The sequence below is a fragment of the Pestalotiopsis fici genome, assembly GCF_000516985.1.
Source record: "Pestalotiopsis fici W106-1 unplaced genomic scaffold PFICI_Scf_14, whole genome shotgun sequence".
Taxonomy (NCBI): Eukaryota; Fungi; Ascomycota; class Sordariomycetes; order Amphisphaeriales; family Sporocadaceae; genus Pestalotiopsis; species Pestalotiopsis fici.
The window spans coordinates 683,445-707,875 of NW_006917104.1; the positions used below are offsets into that span (position 1 = coordinate 683,445).

Genomic DNA, 24,431 nt, shown 5'->3' on the forward strand with positions numbered 1-24,431 from the left:
TTTTTTTTTTTTTTTTTTTCTTTTTTTGGGAGTGAGGGAAGAGGGCTAACCCAACCGGGCGTAAAATCAGAGATCGAAACAATGATTTCCAACTCTTGGAATAATGTCGAATTCAGAGACCATCGACCTACCAGTGTCTTTGCGTCTGGTCAAGGCTCAACGGACTACATGATTGACGGCACCACGGTCTATAATTGGCAGGACGGAACAAGTACTGTTGGTGTCTGGGCGGCTAGAGTTTATACAGCCAGAATTGAAGGGGATTTGAAGATTACTGACTACCACGTGGTTTTCGTCAATTGCCAGCCGTCGGATGTGTGAGACTGACAAACACAATCCATATTCACCTCCGAAAGATATACAAGTTCATGGCCTACACAAATATAGCTTGGAAGACGCTGGCAGAACGTCGAGATGTTTATGAGCTGAAAGTATTGCATAGAGTCGAGCAGATAAGCCACAGATCCCATTGGTGAATCGTTCGTGCGAGTAGCTGTTTCACGCTATGATTGCGCGTGGCGACGGGCTCTAGCCTGCGTGTTGCAAGAATATGTGCTACTTTGGTTGCCTAACTTTGCCATAAGTTCCGACGTTGCGCAAATAATCGCCCATGTGACCATGAAAAAAGCTTACTGTTGCTATGCTCGAGCGATGACCCGATTAATCATTGATATCACAGCTTCTGAAACTCTCGATTGCTGCAATTGTCTGACCAACGGCGACAACCTTTCGGCTGTGGCCTTTGGGACTGTAAAGTCCGACTCATCCCGTGGCCATAAAGGTGTTGTGGACAATATCAGTTTGTAGACCTTGAGAAATACCCAGGCGGATTCCCATCGACGAGTGAAGCATTCCAGCGTAAGCTCACAGTCCTCAAGAGCTTGGTGCGTCTCTGGAGCTGCGAATACCACTGCCCGCCGGGGGTGATCAGTTTCCCAGAAACATGACAATAGTGTAATACCAGCTCTGAACTGTTCAAACAGCTAATACCTGCCATTAGACACAAAACACACATTTTTCGCGAACCGAAGAGTGTATTACTTACCCCGCTCCAAGTATAATAGACCTGAGGACGATGAAGTTGAATGCGGCGGAAACACCGAATACTTTCGCTAGCAGCAAAAAGTAGAGCCAATGTCTCTTCACGATCTGGAACATGGCTCTCATTTTGGTAAAGATTAAAAATGCAGAGATCGTATAATTTCAGCATGGCCAAGGGATGTGAATTAGTTGACTTGTGAGCATGATTTGAAACGAGAGGGATCATGGCTCTCCACTGCATCAGCTCAGTCGCTATACCTCTGACACCCGCGATGCGATGACACTCCTGACTGCCCTGTCCTTGCGATGGGCTCCATAGTCGTTGAATCTTGGACTGAATGACTCTCACCGAAAACACATGCTCAGTTGCGGCGTCTAGTTGCTCGATACCATAAGTGAGCCAGAAACCTTGCTCTTCGATCTGACGAAGGGTTAGCTGCGTATAGTTCTTGGACAGGAAAATGTGTAGACACCTTTCTATCCATACTGGCCACAAGGCTCGGAAATGGCCTGCTCCACAACGAAGCAATGATTTGGTAGGCTGAGAAACAGGGCAACAGCACGAATCTATGGGTACCACTCGACTCATCCATCTCGGGGGACATCGCTAACCCTGAAGTATGGTTACACAGTGCCGAGGTCACTTCCAAGATTGCTTCATTTGTGATGTCATGCAGTTCAAATGGAGTGGGACAATGAAGCGCATGAATGACTATCAGCAGATATGCCTGCGTACGCATGGTGGGAGACCTGCTTGTGGCATGTTGCAGGTGACGAGAAACCGCCTCTTTGCGCAGCGCCTGGGATCGTTCGTGCTGTGGAGATGCCCCTTCTGAAGGCGTCGAATACAAGGCTCCGATGGCGCAGGCTAGGAGCACGAAGAATGACTTGTAGTGGTCCTTCTCAGTGATGCGCTGTTTGACATGGGCCGCAAACCATTCGGACAAGTCGTCTTCCTCTAGGAGGGACCAATTCGGGTGGACGTATTCGAGGTAATTATGCAAATCTCTCTCTCGAACGGGAAGATGCTGGCCACTGTTTTGGTTATTTCCCTCATCATTCGCTGGTGGAGTCGTCATATGCATGTGTGAGTCCAAAGGGGACACATCAGAGCGCGACTGGACGATGTTCAGGCTGACTCTAGAGCGTGAATCTGCATCTGCATCTGAATGATCAGCATGATGCACAAAGTCTGGCACCTCGACCCAAGTTCGAGGTGGTGACGTGTGGTTTGATGAGGCAGTAGCTTGTGAAGGGGAGTGCTGCTCTGATCTGTGGCACGTGCAGTTGGAGACACGCTTCTCCAGTCGTGCGATGCGTGCCTCGAGGTGCTTGACAAAATCCCAGGGAACGACAGCAGAGTCTCTTGGCTTGCGCTCTAGGAATCGCACACATTCAACTCCAGATCGCAGACATTGGCCGCAGGTCGGCAGAGCATGATCGCACTTCTTCTTGCGGCGCCGGCATCGGGTGCAGGCTATCTGAGGCACCGTGGTGCCCGAGCTAGCAGGTTGGGACATTTGTTTGCGGTTTGCAGGCATTGGAAGACCCGCATGCGAGTCTTATTATGAATTGAACCTGATATCATTCAACTGTTTATTGATTAGTAAGAAGCGATTCCATTAGTTTTATCGAGTTGGTTTGATTGGAATGTCGATTAGGTGGCGTGGTGGTTGAAGAATTGTTGCCATTGAACGAGTGTGGTACACTAATGATGTTGGACTGTTCTCCACTTAACTGTGACCAGGTAACATGGTGATGTATTATCTAATGTTGCCCGCCTTTGCAACGTTCCCACTGTGGCGCCAGCACTGCCACAGTCGGGGATAAATAGCGCACTATACATAACTGTGCTGAGTAAAGAGTACCTAGATTAGGTAACTAAAGTGGTCTTGGACTGGTTCACAAGTGTAGTTGCCAAAGCGCATTGAACGCTTTATCTATGGGCAGAATTGACGTTTAGATTGATCACTAAGGTATATAATTGTGTATAATTGGCCCGATTATAACAAGACCAAATATTCCACAATCGAGCAAATAATAAGTTACTAGGTATAGACTTGGCCCAGCTCAGCTTTGACGACGAGCATAATAATTAGCATCATTATGTATCAGTGGCTCGCATAGCAGGCTTTCTTCATCATCGCCTAAATATCCCGGATCTGAGACCAGTCGCTGGCTCCACATTTAGTGCTCGATGGCAGCTCCAGACTCAGGCTGCGTTATAACGCATATGACCGGAGCGAGAACGTAGACAGATCTGAACAAGCCACCAAACCAGTTGCAGGCACTCTCGGCCGTGAAAGATAGGTCGCTCAGAGTTCATGTCCTTTATGGGAAAGTCTCACGAAAGCTCTTGGCGTTCTCAGGAGATCAGAACTGGGGTGGCCAAAGCCCGTTCAGATGCAAAGCCTTTTAGGGATCCAGGAAAAACAAGGCTGGGAATGGCTGGTAGAATGTCCATGGTTTTATTTCCGATGGAGTGGTGACTAGATGGAGACGATCGTAGAGAATAAACTGTTTTGGACTACTATGTTTCTCCAATTCGGCATTCATGCTTCGCCCGGCATCGCGGCCCGGCTTTCAAGATGTCTACGTCCTGCAGGTCGCCTGCTGCGTTTTCAGAAAGCCTAAGCCTTGTGCGCTGACCCTGCGTTACCCCAAAGTGAGGTACACACCACCACCAGGTGAATTGCGCATAAGGCTCTGTGGCCGCCCACTTGACCTTTCTAGGTCGGATACAGGAGGTACAGACATTAGTAGAAAAACCCTTTCAAAGACGCCCAGCTGCACTTACAGAAACGGATTAAAGCGGCGAGGAAAAATGAAGACAACCGGTCAGAGTCTGGCAATACATTTCGGCTGAGTAGGGCGATCGGGTACACGTCTGTGTTCGTTGGATTTGGGCTCAACTCCGCTATTCAAGCACAAGGCTGCGTGACCTTTGACGTAAAAGGCGGTTGGAACCAACTCAACCCCGCAAGCTGGCTATTCTTTAGACAATTACTCCAACGACTGTGCAAGGCTTTGCGTGCCATACTCTTGGTCACTACCTTTTGCAATGGATCATCTTCCTTGGTACGCTCCATGTGGGGTTAGTCCTGTGCGAGTGCCGTTCATATGCGGCGGCGAAGCTCTCTGCGGGGGCGACGATTTCCTCGAGTTTCCTGAGAAGCAAGAGTGGCAGTGGAAGCATCCCGAATCACTTTTACAGCTCGCAAGAATGGGACAAGCCTGGCTGTTTTTCGGTCTGCTTGGCATCGTCGGAATTTCGCCGGAGGCCTGCATTTCAGCCGTTGATGACGCCACATCAACGATAGCCGAAGAGAGATGGATTGATACGTCCCACCTGCCAGATCTCCTCCAAGGTCTTAAGAACCCCGAGGAGTCCGCCGTTCAAGAAGTCAGGAGATCTCGACTTGCGGACGCCATAGTTAGGGCAAAGCACGTCATGTCTCATATCTGGATACCTTACATTTGGGAATTCGATGCTCAAGATATGCCTACTCTCTGGAACTCACCCTCGTATGCTATAATTTTCAGCATAGAGGTGCTCTTGGACGCTCTTGAAGCCATCTTGAGCTTCGAGAATGATGACCTCGAGAAGCTGGGATCAAAATCCCTGCTCGCAAAGTTCACGCCAGGGATTGCTCGAAGCCTGCTGCAGGTAGGGAAATGCGGCAGCTTGGCCTATCGGCTTCCCTTTACTGCGTCCAAGCTCTATCACCTGATGTCCTTGCCTGATGGATCCGATCTGCATCGGCACAATCATTCCCTGTGCAAGGAAACCAGCTGCAGTTTAATGAACGTGGACTCATTGACGTATCGCACGCAACATACCCAGCGCTGCGTCGCATGCGAAAACCTCGAGATAATGGAGGCAGAACTCGTGCGTCTCATCCAGCGCGACGAAGTGCCGGTGATCCGAAGTACCATGGATTCGAGCAGCAATTTACGCGTCTCGATCGTCAAGATGGACCCCACGGTTGATTATGTTGCCATCTCGCACGTCTGGGCAGGAGGATTGGGTAACTTTCAGGCCAACAGTCTCCCACACTGCCAGCTGCAAGCATTACATCGGGATGTGTTGGATGTGATGATCTGTGCATATGACGACGACTGTGTGAGCTACAATGATGCCTCAGTTGATATCCCTCGCGGGATGATACGTAAACTTGTGCCAAGACCGCAGAATCCAGACGGACGAGCATGGTTTGGTTCTCAGCGCACACAGACAACCTGCTACTATTGGATTGACACTCTCTGCATCCCCGTCCACCAGCGCGACGAGAAAATACGAGCTATAAACTCCATGGGGAGGATCTACGCTGGCGCAGCCAACATCGTTGTCTTGGATCCCACCTTGAGCAGAACCAACTTTTCTACACTCCATAGAACGCCCGGGGAGATGACGGACGCTATTTACAGCGAGGAAGTTGACAGAGACGGTGAAGACCTAAGACATTTCAGAGCCAACATGCTGGTCGACGCCTCACCGTGGATGGCCCGCAGCTGGCCACTACAAGAAGCTGCACTGGCCTCGACCATTTACGTCAAATTTGCCGACCGCAAGTTCCTCTACGAGAGTTCACGCTTAGGTATCTCCAGTACGCTACAGACATTACCAAACCAAGAGTCCCGTCGCCTCATGTGGGGCGGAGACTCGTTGTGGTCGTTATACTCAGATGTGTTAGGCACCGGAGAGCCTTTACCGCACACGCCCAATACTGAGTTCATCTCGGTCTGGAACCAGCTGACCCGGAGGACAACCTCGTATCCGGAAGATGTTCCCGCCATATTCGCAGCACTTCTCTACAGAAGCGCTGGGGAGCTTCTATCCATCGCGCCGCAACTTCGCTCACGAGCCATCCTGCGTTGTGTCGAATCCCTGCCCCTTGATATCCTGACCGTGGATCGCGATCGCGCGGTAGACACTAAGGCTGGGTGGGTGCCCAGATTTCCGGGTTCACGGGAACGTGTACCCGAGATAGACCTCACACATGGCGTACTTGAGCGCACAGCCAACGGCTTCCTTGTCCGGCCCGCACTAAATCCTTCCGGGCCCACGCGCATCTTGATATGTCCATCTGGTGTAGGAGTTTCCGACTACATTCTGTTGCGAGACGCGCTATCTGGTGAGGCTATTACGCTACGGGCCGAATCCCCGGCCGCAGCCTTTCGAGGCAAGCTCCCGGCAGCTTCATCAGGACCCCAACTTCTGTTATTGCTCTCTAAGCCTTGCCTGCAGACGCCTAGCTGGAATTTCGGCATCCTGTGTGACATCCACGAGCACACCAAGGATATGGTTAAGACGCGGCTCGTCGACACCACCATCACCTGGAAGGCGGAGCGCGATCCACATGGTAAATTGCAGCACACAAGCTCCGATTGTCGAGTCCTGGAAGATTCTTGTTCGATATACATCGAAATGGGCATGTTAATTTCCATTCCTAATCTCCCTCCTCCTTTTCACACCGCTATGGCTCTTTCCCGCAGAATCTACCGCTTCTCCTTTAGGTGGTTTAGTCGGCTGACGTGATCCATTCGTAGCTACCGGAGACTGGCCTATGCTCGTGGCGACTAGATTTAAAGCCTACCCGTTCCAATATCTTCAAGCGCAGGCTTTTGATTATTTTTTTACATACAGCCTAGCCAGTCTCTACTTCCTGCTCTTAACGTGCGGCACGGGATGGACGATCATACTTTCAGAGCCATCGTGGGGCGATAGCCTTACTTTGTGCGTCCCTATGCTTCCGCTTATTCTCATCGCAATCCCCCTTTACACCTGGGCTGAAATCTTAAGAGCCAACAGTATTGCTGCGACAAGCCGTCTCAAGGCACGACATCTCTGGGCTCTTAGCTTCTGGGATACCAACCGGGCGAGGGAGATCTTATCTAGGATCCCTCACACGCTATCGCTCTATACTCTTCTCTTCGATCTCGTGCTCTTGTGCGGCTCGATCATCGGGTTTACTTACTGGACCAAAGCCGAAGAGTCATACAAAGCCAAAGAGTCATACCGACGTGGAACCCTACCAGGGTGGGTGAACTTTTTAATCATGGCTATGGGGTCTTACGCATTTCTTTATTCGATTCGTGTGATTTTGTTTGTTTATCTTCGGCTACAATGGCTCATCAGCACCTGGAAATACCGCGTGGCGCCAAATAATGCCGGAAGGTCTAGCATCGTGATGACTTTCGTTTCTTCGTGGTTGTATGAGAACATCGTTTACCTGGTTTTTGCTTTTCCTATTGTAGGGTTTGAAATAGCGTTAATCATGTTTCTTAGGAATGCAATGGAAAGGTCGTCAGAGAAGTATGGGAGTTATTTCGGGGAATTATCTTTTTCCTCTTTATTGTTTTTTTTGTCACTCATCTTTGCAGGACCTTCATGCCTTCTGATTGGCATCTTAGTAATTAATACAATTAGGAGGGTCGACTGGATACGCAAGGTGAGCGGCCGGGAATGTCGAGAGACCGTCGATGACAGAGAGTTATTAGAGGTTTAAGTGGTTCATAATGTCCAAGACTATGGCTCCGGGTAAAAAACATCAAATTCTTTAACTATAATAAAATTACCAAGGCTGGTTTTCGTGACTCATTTTGTCACATGGAGCAAACGATGATATGAGCATATAAACTACAGTTTAAGAGTGACTGCGTATATTAATTGAGATATTAAAGCTAAAAAGGGGAAAGATTAAAAGCTGTGTAACGGTTAAAGAAAATCCGCGTTATATACGAAAGTTCCTCACTGGCCATTGCCAGTTATAACGTTTAGGTGATGCAATGCAGCACTGGCGTGGGCGGCTGGCCATCACAATTTGCGTTCTCCCACCGACTACGTCATGGCACATACTGTCCCCCATCGTGGGAATATAGGTTTTGGTTCGTGATTATCCCCCAACGATTGAGAGCATTGTCTTTGCCAATCGTCGTACAATGGCAGGTGTGCTCCATAATATATCATCGCACTGGCGTAGTCAATACCCACCGCAGATCACCTGCTCGGCTACATAGTTCGCTTTTCAGCAGCTTTTCTTACTTGACGAGGCAAGAACTCAGACATCTTTCTATCCTTCCTCGATCATCTCGTCTTCATCTTTCCTTCGCATATTAGCTTATGTGAGACCAGGGCTTGTCGCAGGAATGACGTGCTGGATTGTAGAGCTTCTTCTGCAGTCCACTTCAGCGTTTCAGTCTCACCTGCCACTGAGTGTTGAGTAGCGGTATCAAACAGGCAATTAATTGCTTGAGTCAAATGACCAAGTTCCATGGCCGTGCAACCAGCAGAGAAATAGATATCATCCCGTAATTCTAACCTAATGACCACGCTCGGCATTATTACTCTGACCAATACATATCGCATCTGCCCAGTTGCACATTGCTCAATGTTCTTCGTGGGCATTTATCTCTCACCTGAGCCGATATGTGAAAGGGGAACTGAAGACGAGAAGATCGAGGAAGCATTGAAAGTTGTCTGAGTTGATCTCTAGTCTACAAAAGAGAGGTGCTGAAAGAGCGACTATATACCTACCCACGCAGGTGATCTGCGGTGGATACTGACTACGTCAGTACGATATTATCATAGCCTCGAATATGGACCGTATGGATGTTGTCATTGCCAACAATGAAAGTGCCGTCCAAGTGTCTATTCAGTTTATTTCAGCGCATAGCAAACAGAACGACGAGGCAAGTATACAATAGCAAAAAAAGTCTTTCGTATGCAGCTATATGACCTTCGACTATTGAATTCAACGCAGCATTATTTTTTGAGTGGCATGAAATATTCAATCGTTTCGCCTGGGTCGATGAGTTATCTTCCTCGTCTTAGAATACTAGGTATTATAGGTCAAGCCGTAATGTTTTAGTCGGAACCAAACATAATTCTACTGATACGACCAGTATCTGAAATAAAGAGTAAAATTAAAGATGGTCTACATCTACGAAAATAATGTGTGAACAAACAGACTTAATCAACCCTTTCCGTTGTGTCACCCGAAGGGTGCCACACATCCAGCCACACTGTGGCGCATCATCTACGTAACTATTACACAACAAAAAAGAAGAGAAAACATACAACACCGGGGATTCCCCAGCCCTCACCGATCTGAGTATTAATCCAGCCGTCTCTAGTTTATCCAGGGCAGAGCGGACGGGATGCCGAGCTTTCTAAAGCGTATGGTCGTATGTGGTGACTATTGCATTTATCAGAAATCATATATCGGAATTGGGTAGGTGCCGACCAAGAATCCGTGGTGCGTGGACTCCATTTCTCTCATCACGATAAGCTAGGAATGCTCCAGAACTTGCCATGACCAAGAGAAACATACAGTAAAACAATTACACAAAGAGTTTCACAATTGCCAAGGTCAGTACAATCAGGTGAGGAAACGTGCAGGGGAAACACCCACCGCTTTCCGACCCGAATGTGCACGATAATAGTTAACCGAGAATTAATCTTTATGGAAAGTTTGAGCATCGCAGTGGTAGCCAGACAGAATGGAGCCTCAAATATTCTTCATTGGTTTTGGTGGTAATCAATGAAGTAGCTTTCCAAAATGTCGACTACCCCAAAACATGCGCGACTGGAGGCTACATCTAGTGGTGTATATCCGTCATTACTTGCAATACAAGTGTAACTGCATAGAGAAAACAGTGAACAACCCCCAAACCTAGAGTTCAATGTTCCGACTCAACATCCCATTTAGATTGACACCATTCCCATAGCTGTGCAGCCAGCCCCAGACCTCCATCATCTGTGCTCTTTTCGGCATGCAGTATATCCTTTCGAATGACATCGCGATCCGAGACCAGCCTTCCCCAAGGATATATGAAGATGCCGCTATTGTCAATTGTAACTTCGGGAGATAGGCCCGCGTACAGCATAGTGTAAGCCCCATATATTGGCTTATGCAAAATGGTTATCCTCATCAGGAACATCATGATGCTGGGTGTTCCTCTGAAGGATCCTGTCTCCAGACTTCCAGGGTTTAGGGCGACGCTGATGATTCCTTCTTCCTTGTGGCGCCTTGCAAACTCGCGCGCCAGCATCCAGACGCCCGCCTTGGACGCAGCGTAGTTGTCCATTCGCGCCTCATATCCCGTCTCGACTGCGGGAAATTCAATGCCATTCTTTGGTGCAGACGTATCTACAAGAACGGTTGTAAGCCACACGACGCGGGACGGAGCGCCCTGAACGGCTGCAGCCTTCAGTTGTGGCACGAGCAGCTCGGAAAACAGCAATGCCCCGACACAGTGAATACCCATAAGAATCTCTAGATCCTGTTTGGTCCGCTCTCCGTACTTGACCGCATTGGCGCCGATTCCGCCATTGTTCCAGAGGATATCCAGCTTATTTTCCTTCTGGGCAAACTCTTTGGCGGCAGTCCGGACTGAGGCAAGATCGGCCAAGTCCAGGTGGATAAAATGGAGCTGGCCTCTTTCTGGGGTGTCTGAGACTGTGTCGATAATCGACTTGATAGCCTCTTCTGCTCTTTCCTGTGAAGATGTCAGAATACCACAATGCTTGGACATTAGCACGATTTGTACGAACCTTGGATCGGGTTGCCATGTATACCGTGGCTCCGCTCGTGATCAGGATCTTGCACAATTCATAACCAAGTCCCGAGTTGCCACCTGTCACCATGAAAACCTTTCCTTTCTGGCTGCCATTAGGAATATTGGCTTCGGTGAACGACGGACTCGGCGGCCAAAATTGTTTAGCAAGACCAGACAACATGCTAAAGGCCCCCATTGTTGCAGCTGCAGGGCAAAGACGTGAAAAGAAATTGGAAGGTTTGGATGACACAATTGGCGGCAAGACAAAAAGTGTTGTCAGAAAAGTGACATAAAGAGTCAAGCAAAACGCCCAATGCTGTCGATATTTTGGCAAACGGGGAAGAGGTAGATTTTCTGATTTGGGTGAGGTTCTTTTGTCTCATGAGCCGTAGGGGCATGTACGTTACACGACGGCCACAGCAATAATCTGTCACATCATCTGCCGTTCAGTTTTTTTTTTTCTCCCTTCCCCAATGTACTGCTTGCACATGCATATTGACCGCGGGCTGGGGCCAACAGGCAACGATCCACGTGCCACATACAGTACTCAGTCATAGTACTCAGTCATTCGAACTATGACATGGACGGTTGGCTTGTCCGCCAGTCCACAGGCTGTAAGGGAGAGTCGCATTTCAGAAAAAAAAAATAAAAAGCAAACCGTGATGGACAGGGACAGGGACTTTGCCGCCCACTACACTGATAATGCAAAGCGCATGTTGGTAAGATTTTCAACGGCTATGGTTAGCGAGAAATCTTTTCATGGAAACACACCCCCGTGCACATTGATGATGATCCGAGTATGGGCTGAAAAGTACATTGGCTGCGCCGACTTTGTCTCCACGTCTTCCGTGCATGTGATTTGTTGGCTTCTTTTCTTTTGCCCCAAAGTCCCAAGGATTTAATGCGGGATGGTGGTTCAGCTCGGGCGGAGTCATTTGCACCAATACTACATAGTACTGTGTATCGCGGCATTACTACCTAGGTTAGGTACATACCTAGTAGGTATGTAGGTATCTACCTAGGCAACTAGGTCGGCGAGCAGCCAAGCTAGGGCCGGGCCGCGGGTACGGTTCCCTAGGTAGATACCTACTAGCCTGTCTGCCCATTTCCTCTGTACGACCATCTTCCAATCCTTCCGCGCAACCCACCTGCAGGGCTGCTATGGTTTCAAGATGGGTAAGATGGGCAGTCAGAATACCAACTTACCTACATATTTACTAGGAGTATGTTTTCGCACGGTCAGAACGCCAATCATGACCATGAAGGGTTGTTTTCTGGGGCCACAACTACTACCGTACACACGACAATGCATTCAGATAGGCGTACAGCGGTATCTTTGCGGTTGCATCGAGCCGCCAGGCCTCCTAACGGCTCAGGAATTCGGAGTCGTTGGAGCAGCCAGCCCATGATTCCCAATGAACCTTTACTAGATTTAATGCAACTCAAGATATTACAATCTCTAGGTTACACTTGCGCTCGGTGAAGGTTTAGGTAGCATACCTGAGGCCTGCAATTCCTGGCCCCCAAACGTCCCCTCGCTGTCTGGGAGTAGTCCACAGGATGGCGGAAAACGCGCAAGATACAATATGGAGTAACTAGGCTAGATTGCGTTACGTATAACGAGGCCTGGGTCCCTGGATCCATTGAGATCCACTCGGGGAAGAGATTAGATCAAAACAGCCCTATGCGCTAGAGTCAAAGGTTCTGGTGGGTCGTAGCAAGATTATCACTAGTCAGGCTTTTTGAACGCTGCATCATGCTGGATGTGTTAAAGTCGCATGTACTGTAGGTGCTTCCCATGGTGATGACCCACAAGCAAGCACGGAAAGTACGAATGTTGATCAGAGAATAATGCTGCAAACGAACTCTGTAAGCTGTGAACCCCGCATCTAGCCGCGGGCATTGTCAAAGAACATGACACCACAGTGGTAGAATCTGGATTATTCTGGGCCTTGGGACGTTTCCTGTTAAAACACAGGTGAAGAGGAGATGAAAGCCACGGATATTTGAATTGTATATGATGCTAAGGGTAAAATTTGGAGGAATTTGGCTGATAGACAGTTGCATTTTTCTCGCCAGCTGCAGCATCAGCCTGCTCTCAGGTCCAGAAAGTCCAGAAGGTTTACGGCTCACCGAGCCTTGGTATCACCCCTCCCTTCCCCATCTTCCCCCCAAAACCACATTTTTCTCCATCGCCTAGTAACACAATATCTTCTCGTGAGTAGCCGGTTCTTTTCAGTGCCCAGCTCCACTCTGGTAAGTAATTGAGTAGCTGTTGGTGCGGTGGACCTGGTCATCCGAATGCTGAAAGGTTGGACCTTGCGCTCCCTGGGGCGCCGCTACCACAGCCGATGCAGTTTTGACGCCATAAGGATAGACTGCATCTGCATTTTTGTGCTGGATCCCTAGTTCCAAATTTTCGGTCGACTCAGAACGCCGAGAGTTTGATCCCCCGGTTGTAGAACCTTTTGAACGACTTCGGGTGATGAGACTAACGAGGGAGTTGCCAATCTGCCTCACCGACGGCAGATTAAGCCCCGAAATCAACCGTACGGTCGGAACGCATCCCATGATGATGACCAAAGCCTGCTCGAGACAAGTCGTGAAATCAATGACGTGGGTGCCCCGTATGCTATCGAGACTGTCGGTCGCATCGATCGTGAACAGTAGTGAGATGACCATCTTGGAAGCTGCAGCCGCCATGGTGATGAGCGACATCGCAATCAGCACCATGATGGCAAGTTTTCGGCGCCAGTTCATGTTCAATTTCCAGATCATCATCACGGGGAACAAGACAAATGTAAAGTCCCAGATCGTGTAAATCACTGTCGGGCACAAGTAAGAATACCATCCACCCGCATCAGAGGGGGTCATGGATGTCATGACTTACCTTGTAGGATTACCGCGGCCCAATGGTAAATCTGAGGATCCCATTTCCTGGCACCAACAATTGACTTATCCCATAGCGCCGCGTATGGAATCGACTGCGCCAAGTTTATAATAAACACAGCGATACCCAAAATTGTCTGGATCGTCGTAGCCGTGATAGCGTATCGTCTGAACCATTTTCTGCTGCTAAAGATGCGAGCAAGCAGGATCGCGATCGACACTCGCGCCAACAACGACGCAGGGTGAGCTAGGGGAGCAAATATCCAGTTCAGTTTCGCAATTTGCACCAAGTTAGCCGGCGGGACATCTTTCGTGAGCTTGCCGAGGCCGGCGTTACACATGGCTGTGAAGCCAGCTTGATAAGCGATTTGGAACGCTAGGGCTGCGAGAATGATCCAGTCGGGAGAAGCCCATCCTTTGGATGCCTTCCAACGCAAATAGAATCGAAGTAAAACGAATATGATGGCCACAGAGGTGAGAAACCAGCTGATGCCGACACTGAGCGGCCCAATGTTGGACACATGATGTTCGGCTCGGGGCTCCATAGCGGTCTTGAGGTAGACTGTTATCGAGGCGAGGTACTTGGTGCAAGTGATTCAGAGATAGTTCCCGCGGAGAGGCCTCGGTGGCATTGCCCGGCCTCATATTGTCGCGGGAGAGCAATTGCGCCCAGCCTTACCCACGCGCATCAACGAAATCCCGGACGTGCTTTGCCACTTGTGTTCATATCATATGGATGCATAACCAAGCAGGATTCAACGGATGCGATCCTTCCCGGCTGAAAGGAGGGAAGTACGAAGTACGAGTACAAGGTGCTGGTTTGGGGGGGGGGGAAACGGGGCGTGGTATCGGAAATAAAGGCGTGAGGATATATCGTGGTGCTACACTGCTTTCCTGGGAAGATGACGGATTTTCCAGCCCCCCAAATGTGCATCCAGGCGTTTAGCGTGCTTATGAACACAATGCAGATAAATACAACGCAGATCATGAACATATGAAGCGAAAGATCAAATATACTCTACCCGCACACGTACACAGTACATATGCTGCAAGGCGTGGCAAGACAATTCCGAACTGAGGTTGAATGAAAAGTTACCCACCGTTATTGCAGTTTTAGAACCGCGAAACGGGATGGATTGTCACTTGTAGTATGCGCCTGTGGTAGAATACAATGTGTGTGGTGGGCACTCCAAAGCTCCAATTTTAGAACTAATGCACACCACAGGGAACCTGCGTACATGCCAATTTGTTGGCATCGTCCAAAGCAGCAGACTTATTAATTCTATCCAATCATCTATTCGTCGCTTCCGGGGCCATAGCATATCCAGTGCGTGGGTGATCTATACCAATTCTTTCCATGTTGGCGGGACACCGGCCGGAAAGGGATAACAACCAGCACCCATGTCATAGTACCCACGAAACGAAACAGAGATCCAGGCAAGAGTAGCATACCCTGGTATGCAGGTGATTCACTGCTCGCGAATGGAGCGCCAACACATATGAGCATAACAAGCTGTATCACAACATATTTTCAAACCTTGGCCAAGCGTGTACGTTAGCTACCCATGCCGAACATCAATATCCTGGCTCTAAGGTGTTCGTCTTTCACAGCCTTGCATCCTTCACCAAGACCCTGACGCCTTTACTACTCGGCTTCGGTGCTGGCTTGACTAGATCGACGGCAAATTCAACGTCCTCTTTGGTCGTCTCGTATAGCTCCAGCTCATGCCGACGAAACAATGTCGCTAGCGCCACGTGTAGCTCCATCATGGCCAAATTCTTCCCGACACATCCCCTGGACCCGCGGCTGAACGAAACAAGATACTTGCTCAAGGGCTTTAGGCTGTCGGGCGCCTTGGGATCGTCTAGCCATCGTTCGGGCTTGAATTCCGAAGGATCTGGAAAGATCTTCTCATTCATGTGCATGTGGAACGCATCCATAGCTACGGGAACATTGGGGGGTATGTGTTGATCATGGTATTCAAGACCGAAAAGACGGTTGATACGCGGGAGTCGCTGCACTGAGCCGAAAGAAAGCCTCAAAGCTTGTAAATGTTAGCAATCTCTTCATTTCTGACTTTGGCCGAACATGAGACAGAGTGACTTACATTCCATCACGACTGCGTTCAGATATGGAAGATTTTCCAACTTTTCACTGGGTAGTATATCTGTGGGATCAGGCATGGCTGCTCTTAGTTCTGCGCTTAACTTTTCGTTGATGATAGGATTGAGCAAGATGTGGGCCGTCGCCACAGTGAGCGTCCAGGTGGTTGTCTCAATACCAGCTCCGTTCACCAGTATTGCTTCCTGTGTAAGCCTTTCCAGAGACTTGTCCGCTGGCGGAAGATTTGAATAAAGAATGTCATGGAATATAGTCGTTCCCGCTGCTTTTTCTGCTCCAGATACAGCTTCTGATTTGATCTGTTGCAGATGTTTTCTCATATCCTGCCATTATTAGCACATACCTTGGGGAGTGGTAAAGATGGTAGAAATCTTACACTTCGAAATTCAAGCAGAGGCCGCGCTGCCGGGGCCAGCATGTTCATCAGTGCATCAGGGAGGAACTTGATCATAATGCCAATGATTGGAAAATGCGTAGCGTAATGTGCGAGGTATGCAATATTTGACATTGCTTCAGGAACAGGCGATCGGAAGTCCGGTGCATCGCGAAGACGGGAGGAATGTCCAAACGCCAGCTCCATGATCATGTCGGCCGTGAGACTTGCCCACATATGAGTGACATGAATCACGCGATCAGTGCCTGCGAACTCAGTTGCAAGTCTGTGTGAGATCCTTTCCATGATTGCTTGAAGATCACCGTTATAGCTTCGAACGCGACTGCTTGAAAAAAATGGCGCCAGTGCCGCGCGACGGGCTTTGTGGTCTTCCGCACTGGTAGTGCTTAATGTCGAGTCTGGATGGTTGAGACGGTATCGGAATCGCTCCATTTTGTCAATCGGCCTTGACGAGTGGCTATTGCAGAATACTTCGTCGTAGTAGTCGGGATCATCAATATGGAGCTCGTCCGGCGTGATTCTCACCACAGGCCCATACTCCTCATGAAGTCTTTTTATTTGGAACGTAAATTGACCACCACCTTTACTGATGAAGTCATAATAGGCTTCATACCAGTAAGTCGATGCGGCGAGCTTGGGACCAGGAAATTTGGCGATTGGGCTCCAATATAGGCGGTAAATGATTACTACGAATTGGTACAACGCGAAGCCCAATGGGAAAAAGACAAAAATCATGGTGCCGGGAGACCTAACATCGTGAATCCACGACTGTAGAATCCGATCCCAAGGGCTAGAGATATCTTTGAACATTGTTCCTTTACTGTTCAAAGACGTGTTCAATGAATCGAAAAAGCGGTAGCTAAAGTATTGATTCGCCCCACGGCCCAGGTCATGCATTGGTTATAACTTCGCGGCAATAGCATCGCCATTTCGTCTGCCGAAATCTCGAGGAACATGGTCATGAACAAAGTCATGTCGAATGTACGTAGAGCCCCAACGTTACGCTGAATGAATCTTGCTTGGCAGCGAGGCGTATGATTAGAAGTCCTACCATAGTACGGTATTAGGTACCGCTACTCAAGCAGGTGGTACATGAATAAGCTTCACGTCATGCAAAGGACTTTTTGTTCAATGTGGTATTGTGTACCAAGCCTCTAGTGCGTGCTGATTACACAAAGCACTCAGCACATGCAGTACACGATTGCTAAGTCACATTTTGCGCCCCCATCTTGCAGCCTAGTCCCTGCTGAAAGAATCCTTGTCCGACATGTCTGCCACTAAATGCACTGTAAGTCACTGAAGTGTAGTATGCCCCGCTGATCCGCCCCACAAGGCAATGCAACCAACATCAACCCCGATAACGCTCATCGGGTTGATCTACTTGTCACGCCCGAGGGACCTATGAGCATACTGTGCAGAGAAGCAGGCTGGCAGCACCAAAACTCAGATGAAGTCTGTTGCCTCGGTCTTGTGCGATCCCAAGGACTACTTACCAGCAGTAGTAGACCTACCTACCAACTCATATCGATCAACACGGATTCGCGCTGCACCCTTCGAACTGCTCAACACACTTGTTTCACTTCGACCATTGCATCAACCATGTCTTTCGTAGTCTTCATCAGTGGTGTGAATAAAGGTGCTTGATACTCTCCTTTCATAAAGACAATTCAATCATTTACCACGGCAGTTGTTGTTAACAAGGTGCTTAGGGATTGGAAGAGGCTTTGCGGAAGCCTATCTTTCTCGACCAAACCACACGGTCATTGGGAGCATTCGGGAAACTGCTGCTTCGACGCCCGCCGTAGCAGAATTGCGGTCGTTCACGCCTGCCAATGGTTCCAAGCTGATGCTTGTGACCATTGAGAGCAAGTCTCCGACCGATGCTGCAAACGCCTTGAAAGAGGTTGCCGACTCTGGCATCGACCACCTGGATCTCGTGATAGCCAATGCTGGAGGGACACCAGTTCCAACAACGCCGTTTGAGAGTGTTGAGGCTCATGAGATGATTAGAGAGTATCAAGTCAATGCAGTCGGACCTCTTATGCTATTCCAGGCATGTCGACCGCTGCTCCAGAAGTCTCAATCGCCAAAATGGATTTCTATTTCCACAGGCGGAGGCTCTATCACTCTTATGGGGACAATTCGCTCCTGGGACGGTGCTGCTTATGCAGCTGCGAAGGCTGCTCTAAATTGGATCACTCGGTATGATGAGCATTTCCCAACTCAAGGGATACAGAGACTGACACAATACCAGAGCCATACATTTCACAAATGAAGGCCTTACTGCTATTGCCATCAACCCGGGGTAAGCTTCTCATTTTTCTGATTCTATTCGTACACTAGCTTCTCGTTAGATGGTGTGCTAAATCACTCATTCGAAGGCTTGTTGGGACCGATATTGGCAACTGGATTGCCAAGGAGTGGAAGATACCGCCTACGTACACCATCGAGGAAAGCGTTACAGGCATGATGAAAGTGGTAAGTGCTTACAGCATCACAGCTGCACTAGTTTCTAACTGTCGTAAGATCGATGGCGCAACTCGTGAAGAATCATCGGGCAAGTTCTTCAGAATGAATGGTGAAGAACTCCCTTGGTAAGGTGCCTTGACAAGCACTCGAGTTCAGGTCTTCTCGGTACATCAGGAGTGGGAAATTGGGATGGCAAAGAAGTGTGCATGCCCTTCTGGAAGCGTTAAAAGCCTTCTGTAGAAAAATGTTCTTCTCAAACGAAGAGTTCTTGAACCAAGAGTTCTTCTTAGTCCCCTGGAGAGGACCGCTAAAGGCACCGTTACATGATATACTCTCAAACTATCGGCTGCATCATCGTGATCGTTGTAAATTTATCAATCCGTAATGCCGTAGTTGTAAGCCTATCACTTCTATTACAGTTCTGCGGGTCTTGTGTTTATATCGTAGTGTTTGTTGTTAGAAGAAAGAGGAAAAATCGAGAGTTTTCTTTTTGTATTTTGCCAGTTTAGTGGATAGCTTTAGTGGATGGTTACAGTGGCTGTTAGGGGACGCTATAGTGGGGATCCGAGAAGAATTCTTGGTTTAAGAAGAACTCTTGATTTGAGAAGAACATTTCCCCACAGAAGACCTTGCAAATTAGCAGGCTTTATTATACACAGAAGCCTTCTGAACCACCCAGAAGCCCCATAGTTGTAGTTAGGTTTTTACCTATATAGGTTAGGCACCTTAATGCAGGTTGAATCAATTCATGGCGGGCAGTCTTGGGCGCCAACTCCACCAGTAGATCGCTGTGTACGTCTTAAGCCTGGATCAGCCGCTCTGTTCTTCGGGCTACCGTTTTCTATGAACAGCTCAACAGAGTTGATCCATGCAGTCCATCACACATGATCATTATTTCCATGTAATATATCAATCCGAATTAACTTTGTTTATAAAGAGCTAATTCAATTGAAACTATCTAAAGCGCTAAGGCAGGTTAATATTTAAGCAGGCAGTTCATTGGTACTTGTCTGTGTAAATCAATGGGCAAACACGATTTATGAGCGGCACAGACGACCGTCAGAATCTGGAACCCACGCTTCGCTTCCCACAGCAGTCGCAGCGTACAGCAAAGTTTCAGGGTCGTACTTCGACTTCACAGCCATTAATTGAGGGTAATTGGCGCCGTAGAATGTCTGCTGCCAATCAGACTGCTGAAAGCTGGCTTCATTGAGATATGCGCCTCCACCTGGAGTGGCCGCTTCGATCTCGGGCATGACAACGTCTGTCAATTTTGCCTGCCGTAACAACATCTCCTCTCTAGGCACGTTGAAGTCCCATGACTGTTGGATCAAACAAGTCATCAAGGAGGACCTCCACCCAGGAAATACGGAATTCTCGTACATGGGTGGCTTCCGTGCATCAATCGCAACGCATATGACATTGAAGCCCGCCTCTACAGCCGATCGAAACGCCTGCGTCACTTCAAGTGATGTGTCGTTGTTTTCGATTAGACTTCGCGGGATTAAGCGACCTCCAGCAATTTGTGCAGCCGGGGTACTCTCAACCACAGGTTTGAGAGTTGCATTATACATCTCAAAGAAACCCGAGTACTGAGTAGGTATGAGGCTCGCGTTGACACCAGCCTGTGCCATTGTCGCTGTGATCTCACCCAGGGTAGAATTCACCAAAGTGCTGTTACTGCTTGGAATAGCAATATTGAAGGCTGTGAGGGAGGTTTGCGATAGCACGAAGGAGGCAACGGATCCCGCACTGACAAGAGGAACCAGACTGCTGTGAAATGCCGTGACACCGCGCCAGAACTCTTCAACGCCACCGACGCTGGTGTTGCTGAAGGTAAGGCTAGTGGAGGTCATGAGGTCGTCCTGGTATACCCTCATGGTCATGGAAACCACAACAGCAAAAGTGCCAGGGCCACCACCACTAAGTGCCCAGTATAAATCGCTATTACTTTCCGGGTTGGCGAATAGGTGGCTTCCGTCTGCTGTGACAACTTCCCATTCCAGAACATTATCTGCGGCCATGCCATAGATTGATGTAAAAGCGCCGTGCCCACCACCAGCGGCATAACCCCCAGATATCCCCACGGTCGGGCAAGTGCCGCCAACTACCCGAAATCCTCGGGTAGATGCGGCGGTATAGGCCTCGTCAAGTATCACTCCCGCTCCGAGCTTGACATATGGGCCTCTGTATTCGGAGCCTTGGCTATAGTTGTCAAAGAATTCTATCGCTTTCAAGTTGTGTAGCCACAGAGAAAGCGAGCCTTTGCCGGTTGATTTCCCTAGTATGCTGAAACCAAGTTTTAGTGACTTGGATCTGTACGTGTTCATGCAACAGTAACTTACTCATGCCCGGTATTCTTCAATGTTAGTCTAACATTCTTCTCACGAGCAAATCGGATACCCGCTTGGATTTCCGCAGCTCCTGTGACGTTGATTGAGTAAGACGCATAATTGCCCAAAGAGCATGGTCGTTCTCTGGGAGTAAATGGATCGCAGCTTTGATTTTGGAAGTATGGAGCAAGAATATCTGGGGGGGAGTCAAGACTTTACGCAGTTAGTCCCAAGGGGTTCGTGCAACACAACGTTGAAAAATGGTCCTTTCAACACTTACTGAGGCGTATCAAAAGGCCAAATCTCCCTCAGAGCTGAACAAGCATCTTCGTCAAAGCTTGGATTATGACATACGGAAGAGATTGGTTCTGAGGCAATCAGACGTCCGTTCAAAGTGCTGTTCAGTTGAGCCCAGTCTGCGTCAGTCGGCCAGCTTGAGTCACCAGGGATAGCCTTGCACAAGGTATTGTTAGAGTATGCTGTAGTCTGGTTGAGTGGCACAGCTAAGCTTGTTTGAACCGAGGCTGCCCATAGCATCAGCGCAAATCGAAGGGCTCCCATGGTGTCGACTGTATTAGGTGGAGCAAACATGAGTTGGCAAAGAACGATTGAATGCTGACTGTAGCATACGTATTACAATGAGGTAGAGTCTCTCACGGCGGTATAACACTATTTTATGGCGCCCTATCCGGCCGAATAATAATGAGGTAGGCAGTGTTGAAGGATTCCATTTGCTCAGCATCATGTCCTAGCATCCCCACACGCAACGGTGTATCTTTGCGGCACTCACTCCGTGAGCGTATTGTTAGACTGATCCTTCGGAACAAGGACATTACCATTCTTCGCGAGGCTGATTTGGCGTTGGCGATGGTGGATAAAGCACCGCCCGCATCTGCCAATGGAAATATACAATTGGCGATTATTGTGCGGCGTGGCCTACACCACCATCAAATTGAGGTGCATCGATTTGCAAGGGTCACATACCGAAATAGCCATCGACGTCGTACTGGCGTCGCGACTCCAACTTTGTTGGAATCCCCTCGAGTAGGGCCTCCAAATTCGGCATCTGCTGCTGAGGATCCAAATTTTGGGGGCTGCAGAGCAGAGGTTGCGGAGAACCAACCAGTTATGGCTGAACGGTTAGATCCTTCCCGCAACAGGTTCCGGCAGTCAAGAGCCCTGTTCTTGGTAAGGCATCACAGTGGTAAAGTGTGGGGACCAACAAGACTTGTAATGCTTACATATCCAAGCGCCGCAAGCCTTCTGTAGCAGAGATATCTTGGTGGCTCTCGTGGAAGCCCACTGAAAGCCACCACTACGACGTATATACCAACTTAAGCTGTCCTGTTTTCGTTACTCATAGATCCGTGATAATTATATATTTAAGTCGTACTTTTAATTTCATTGGTTGTTAAAGTACGGGAAAGATTCTGTGTTTTTGACTTTTTGCCAGCTGGATTTAGTGGATGGTTACAGTGGGCTTACAGTGGTTATTATGATGGATCCACAAAGAGTTGTGTGATTCACAAGATATCATTGCTACAGCAGGCTTATAGTGGACACAAGGCTTAATTCTTAGCAAGTCTCAATATACTATATACCAAGTCTTGCAGGCGTCCCCCGCTGCGGTAGGTAACTGGTACCTTGGGTATCTAGAAGAAACATTGAGAGCCTGGCTGAGGAGGTTGGTATCGTTAGTGGATCGTGCACCCAGGGCCCCCAAAGCAATTTGGACCTGGGCGCATGCATACGTAGGTATGTAGTATCAATTTTTACAGGTAGCAGCTGGGCGCTTACGTATTTCCACAAGGCAACAACTCATCATTTGCTGATACGAGGGTAACAGTGCCGAGGATAAACAGTTCGATCCGGACCTAATACCCGAGATTTGGCCCCCAGTCACATCATATATTGGAAGAGTTTGCTACGCCTCATACAAACATGAATATACGCAACCAACAGCATTGTTGTCTGTACTGTGTAGAGTCTTCAAGTCGAGCAGGGGCCAAGACTTTAGTGATCTCACCCGCGTGCCCCCCGCCATTAGCGCAAGTGTTGGCCCATGTAAGATTGGTGCATATGCGGCAAGGTTCTTTGTGGAAGAGCTAGGGACCGGCAGTGATGAATGGAGAGACATGATGCTTGTCAGATTAATCGTACTTGCAGCGTTTCAGCCCAATGAGGGAAATACAGCGAATCGAGCATAGAGTTTCGTTTGGCCATTTTCCCGTTTGCGCCCTGTAGGGATCGAGTATCTGCATAGTAAATACAACTTTGACCTTGTTCATACAATCACCCTACCACCACTAGTTACCAAAATAGTGGCGAATGAACTCGACCTGGGCGATCATTGAAGGGATGAACTCATCACCGTCCAAGACATCCATGTGCCCTTTCCCTTGGACGACATGCATCTGCTTCGGTCCTTCTATCTTGTCCAAAATCAGCTCCTTCTGCTGTGCCATGGGCGAGATGCGGTCCTCGTCTGGAGTCACCAACAAAACTGGCGTGGGGCTCAGGAAGCGCAGGGCTTGGAAAGGCGACCAAGCCATGATGTTGTAATATGTCTGAATCGACGTATTCATTTCCAAATTGGGCATCCTCTGCTTGGACTCCTGCACCAACTCCCACTCACGCGTTCCCAATCCCACTCCGAACCCGGCAGGGTTTTCGCCTTTTTGGGTGATCATGGGGAGGGAAAATGCTTTATTTCCCGCAAGCTGCGACTCGCGGTCCTGCATCGCCTTTGATAGAACGCCACGGTACTTGTTTGCTGGCAGATCCCATGTAGTGAGCGGGCAGACGGCAAGTACGAGATGCACACGGGTATCGAGCGCCGCCGCCGCCAGGGCAACGGCCCCACTGAAGGAAAACCCCCAAAACGCAATGCGGCCGGAATCGACTCTCGCGTCAGACTTGAGATAAGTCAATGCATCGTGATAGTCATTGGTCTGCTGCGCCGGATCGATGTTGTTGCGAGGGTACCCCTCGCTTGAGCCTATGGAACGCGGATCGTAGACAAGAGCTGTAATTCCTGCTTGTTGGAAATATTCCGCCACCTTGGGAAGAAGCGTGTCCCCAGTGAGATTGAACTATATGCACTGCGGATCAATCACCTCTTCTTCACTACAACAACGGGTCCGACTTACTCCAGGGGTCATGATAATTCCAGGACCATAGTCTTTGGCTGGATAAACCGCACCTCTAAGCGTCAAGCCATCCAGAGTTTTGAACTCTACCTGTTCGCGATGAACTTTGGATGCCATCTTCCTGTATATCCTGGGAACTGAACATTGAATGCAGTCATATTGCGCCGCGTCCTAGGTCGCTCTTGACGATGGGTCGATTGCCCCGTCTTTATACCATTTGGCCTTTGCCTGCCTGTCAAGGACCCGAAGTAACCCCAACGTTACAGGGGGGCTATCGCCTGCAAGATACCGTCGTACGCCCCTCCACGTACCCAGATACTTGGGATCATTATCTCATCCTATCAAGTTGGCTCCAATAGGTAGGGACCATGCTCCGCACTTTGAATTGGAGCCGAAAGCGCCCTACATGAAGAGATGTTCGCGATGTTGGGGCCTCCTGACGTGACACAGCTGGGCCGCACCAGATCTAGGCC

General features: G+C 49.0%; 8 protein-coding genes across 8 annotated transcripts; 2 read left to right on the forward strand and 6 right to left on the reverse strand.

Annotated features, from left to right (window-relative positions):
• Window positions 1-638: 638 nt before the first annotated feature.
• Window positions 639-2,582, reverse strand: PFICI_15048 (uncharacterized protein; the record flags this gene model as incomplete). The annotated part of the gene is made up of 3 exons (XM_007843629.1): window positions 639-983; window positions 1,046-1,462; window positions 1,515-2,582. The coding sequence occupies 3 exons, from the start codon at window positions 2,580-2,582 to the stop codon at window positions 639-641; spliced, it is 1,830 nt and encodes a 609-aa protein (XP_007841820.1).
• A 1,520-nt stretch (window positions 2,583-4,102) lies between these two features.
• PFICI_15049 (uncharacterized protein) lies at window positions 4,103-6,580 on the forward strand (the record flags this gene model as incomplete). The annotated part of the gene is made up of 1 exon (XM_007843630.1): window positions 4,103-6,580. The coding sequence occupies one exon, from the start codon at window positions 4,103-4,105 to the stop codon at window positions 6,578-6,580; it is 2,478 nt and encodes an 825-aa protein (XP_007841821.1).
• A 3,143-nt stretch (window positions 6,581-9,723) lies between these two features.
• On the reverse strand, window positions 9,724-10,798 carry PFICI_15050 (uncharacterized protein; the record flags this gene model as incomplete). Its single annotated transcript, XM_007843631.1, has 2 exons — window positions 9,724-10,542; window positions 10,598-10,798. 2 exons carry the CDS (start codon window positions 10,796-10,798, stop codon window positions 9,724-9,726), a joined length of 1,020 nt encoding a protein of 339 aa, XP_007841822.1.
• A 2,039-nt stretch (window positions 10,799-12,837) lies between these two features.
• On the reverse strand, window positions 12,838-14,036 carry PFICI_15051 (uncharacterized protein; the record flags this gene model as incomplete). The annotated part of the gene is made up of 2 exons (XM_007843632.1): window positions 12,838-13,427; window positions 13,493-14,036. The coding sequence occupies 2 exons, from the start codon at window positions 14,034-14,036 to the stop codon at window positions 12,838-12,840; spliced, it is 1,134 nt and encodes a 377-aa protein (XP_007841823.1).
• Window positions 14,037-15,096: 1,060 nt separating this feature from the next.
• PFICI_15052 (uncharacterized protein) lies at window positions 15,097-16,817 on the reverse strand (the record flags this gene model as incomplete). The annotated part of the gene is made up of 3 exons (XM_007843633.1): window positions 15,097-15,536; window positions 15,600-15,936; window positions 15,990-16,817. 3 exons carry the CDS (start codon window positions 16,815-16,817, stop codon window positions 15,097-15,099), a joined length of 1,605 nt encoding a protein of 534 aa, XP_007841824.1.
• Window positions 16,818-17,606: 789 nt separating this feature from the next.
• PFICI_15053 (uncharacterized protein) lies at window positions 17,607-18,605 on the forward strand (the record flags this gene model as incomplete). The annotated part of the gene is made up of 5 exons (XM_007843634.1): window positions 17,607-17,631; window positions 17,717-18,209; window positions 18,262-18,312; window positions 18,389-18,485; window positions 18,534-18,605. 5 exons carry the CDS (start codon window positions 17,607-17,609, stop codon window positions 18,603-18,605), a joined length of 738 nt encoding a protein of 245 aa, XP_007841825.1.
• Window positions 18,606-19,513: 908 nt separating this feature from the next.
• Window positions 19,514-21,370, reverse strand: PFICI_15054 (uncharacterized protein; the record flags this gene model as incomplete). Its single annotated transcript, XM_007843635.1, has 3 exons — window positions 19,514-20,765; window positions 20,822-21,022; window positions 21,090-21,370. 3 exons carry the CDS (start codon window positions 21,368-21,370, stop codon window positions 19,514-19,516), a joined length of 1,734 nt encoding a protein of 577 aa, XP_007841826.1.
• Window positions 21,371-23,115: 1,745 nt separating this feature from the next.
• PFICI_15055 (uncharacterized protein) lies at window positions 23,116-24,075 on the reverse strand (the record flags this gene model as incomplete). The annotated part of the gene is made up of 2 exons (XM_007843636.1): window positions 23,116-23,901; window positions 23,959-24,075. 2 exons carry the CDS (start codon window positions 24,073-24,075, stop codon window positions 23,116-23,118), a joined length of 903 nt encoding a protein of 300 aa, XP_007841827.1.
• Between the last annotated feature and the right edge of the window lie 356 nt (window positions 24,076-24,431).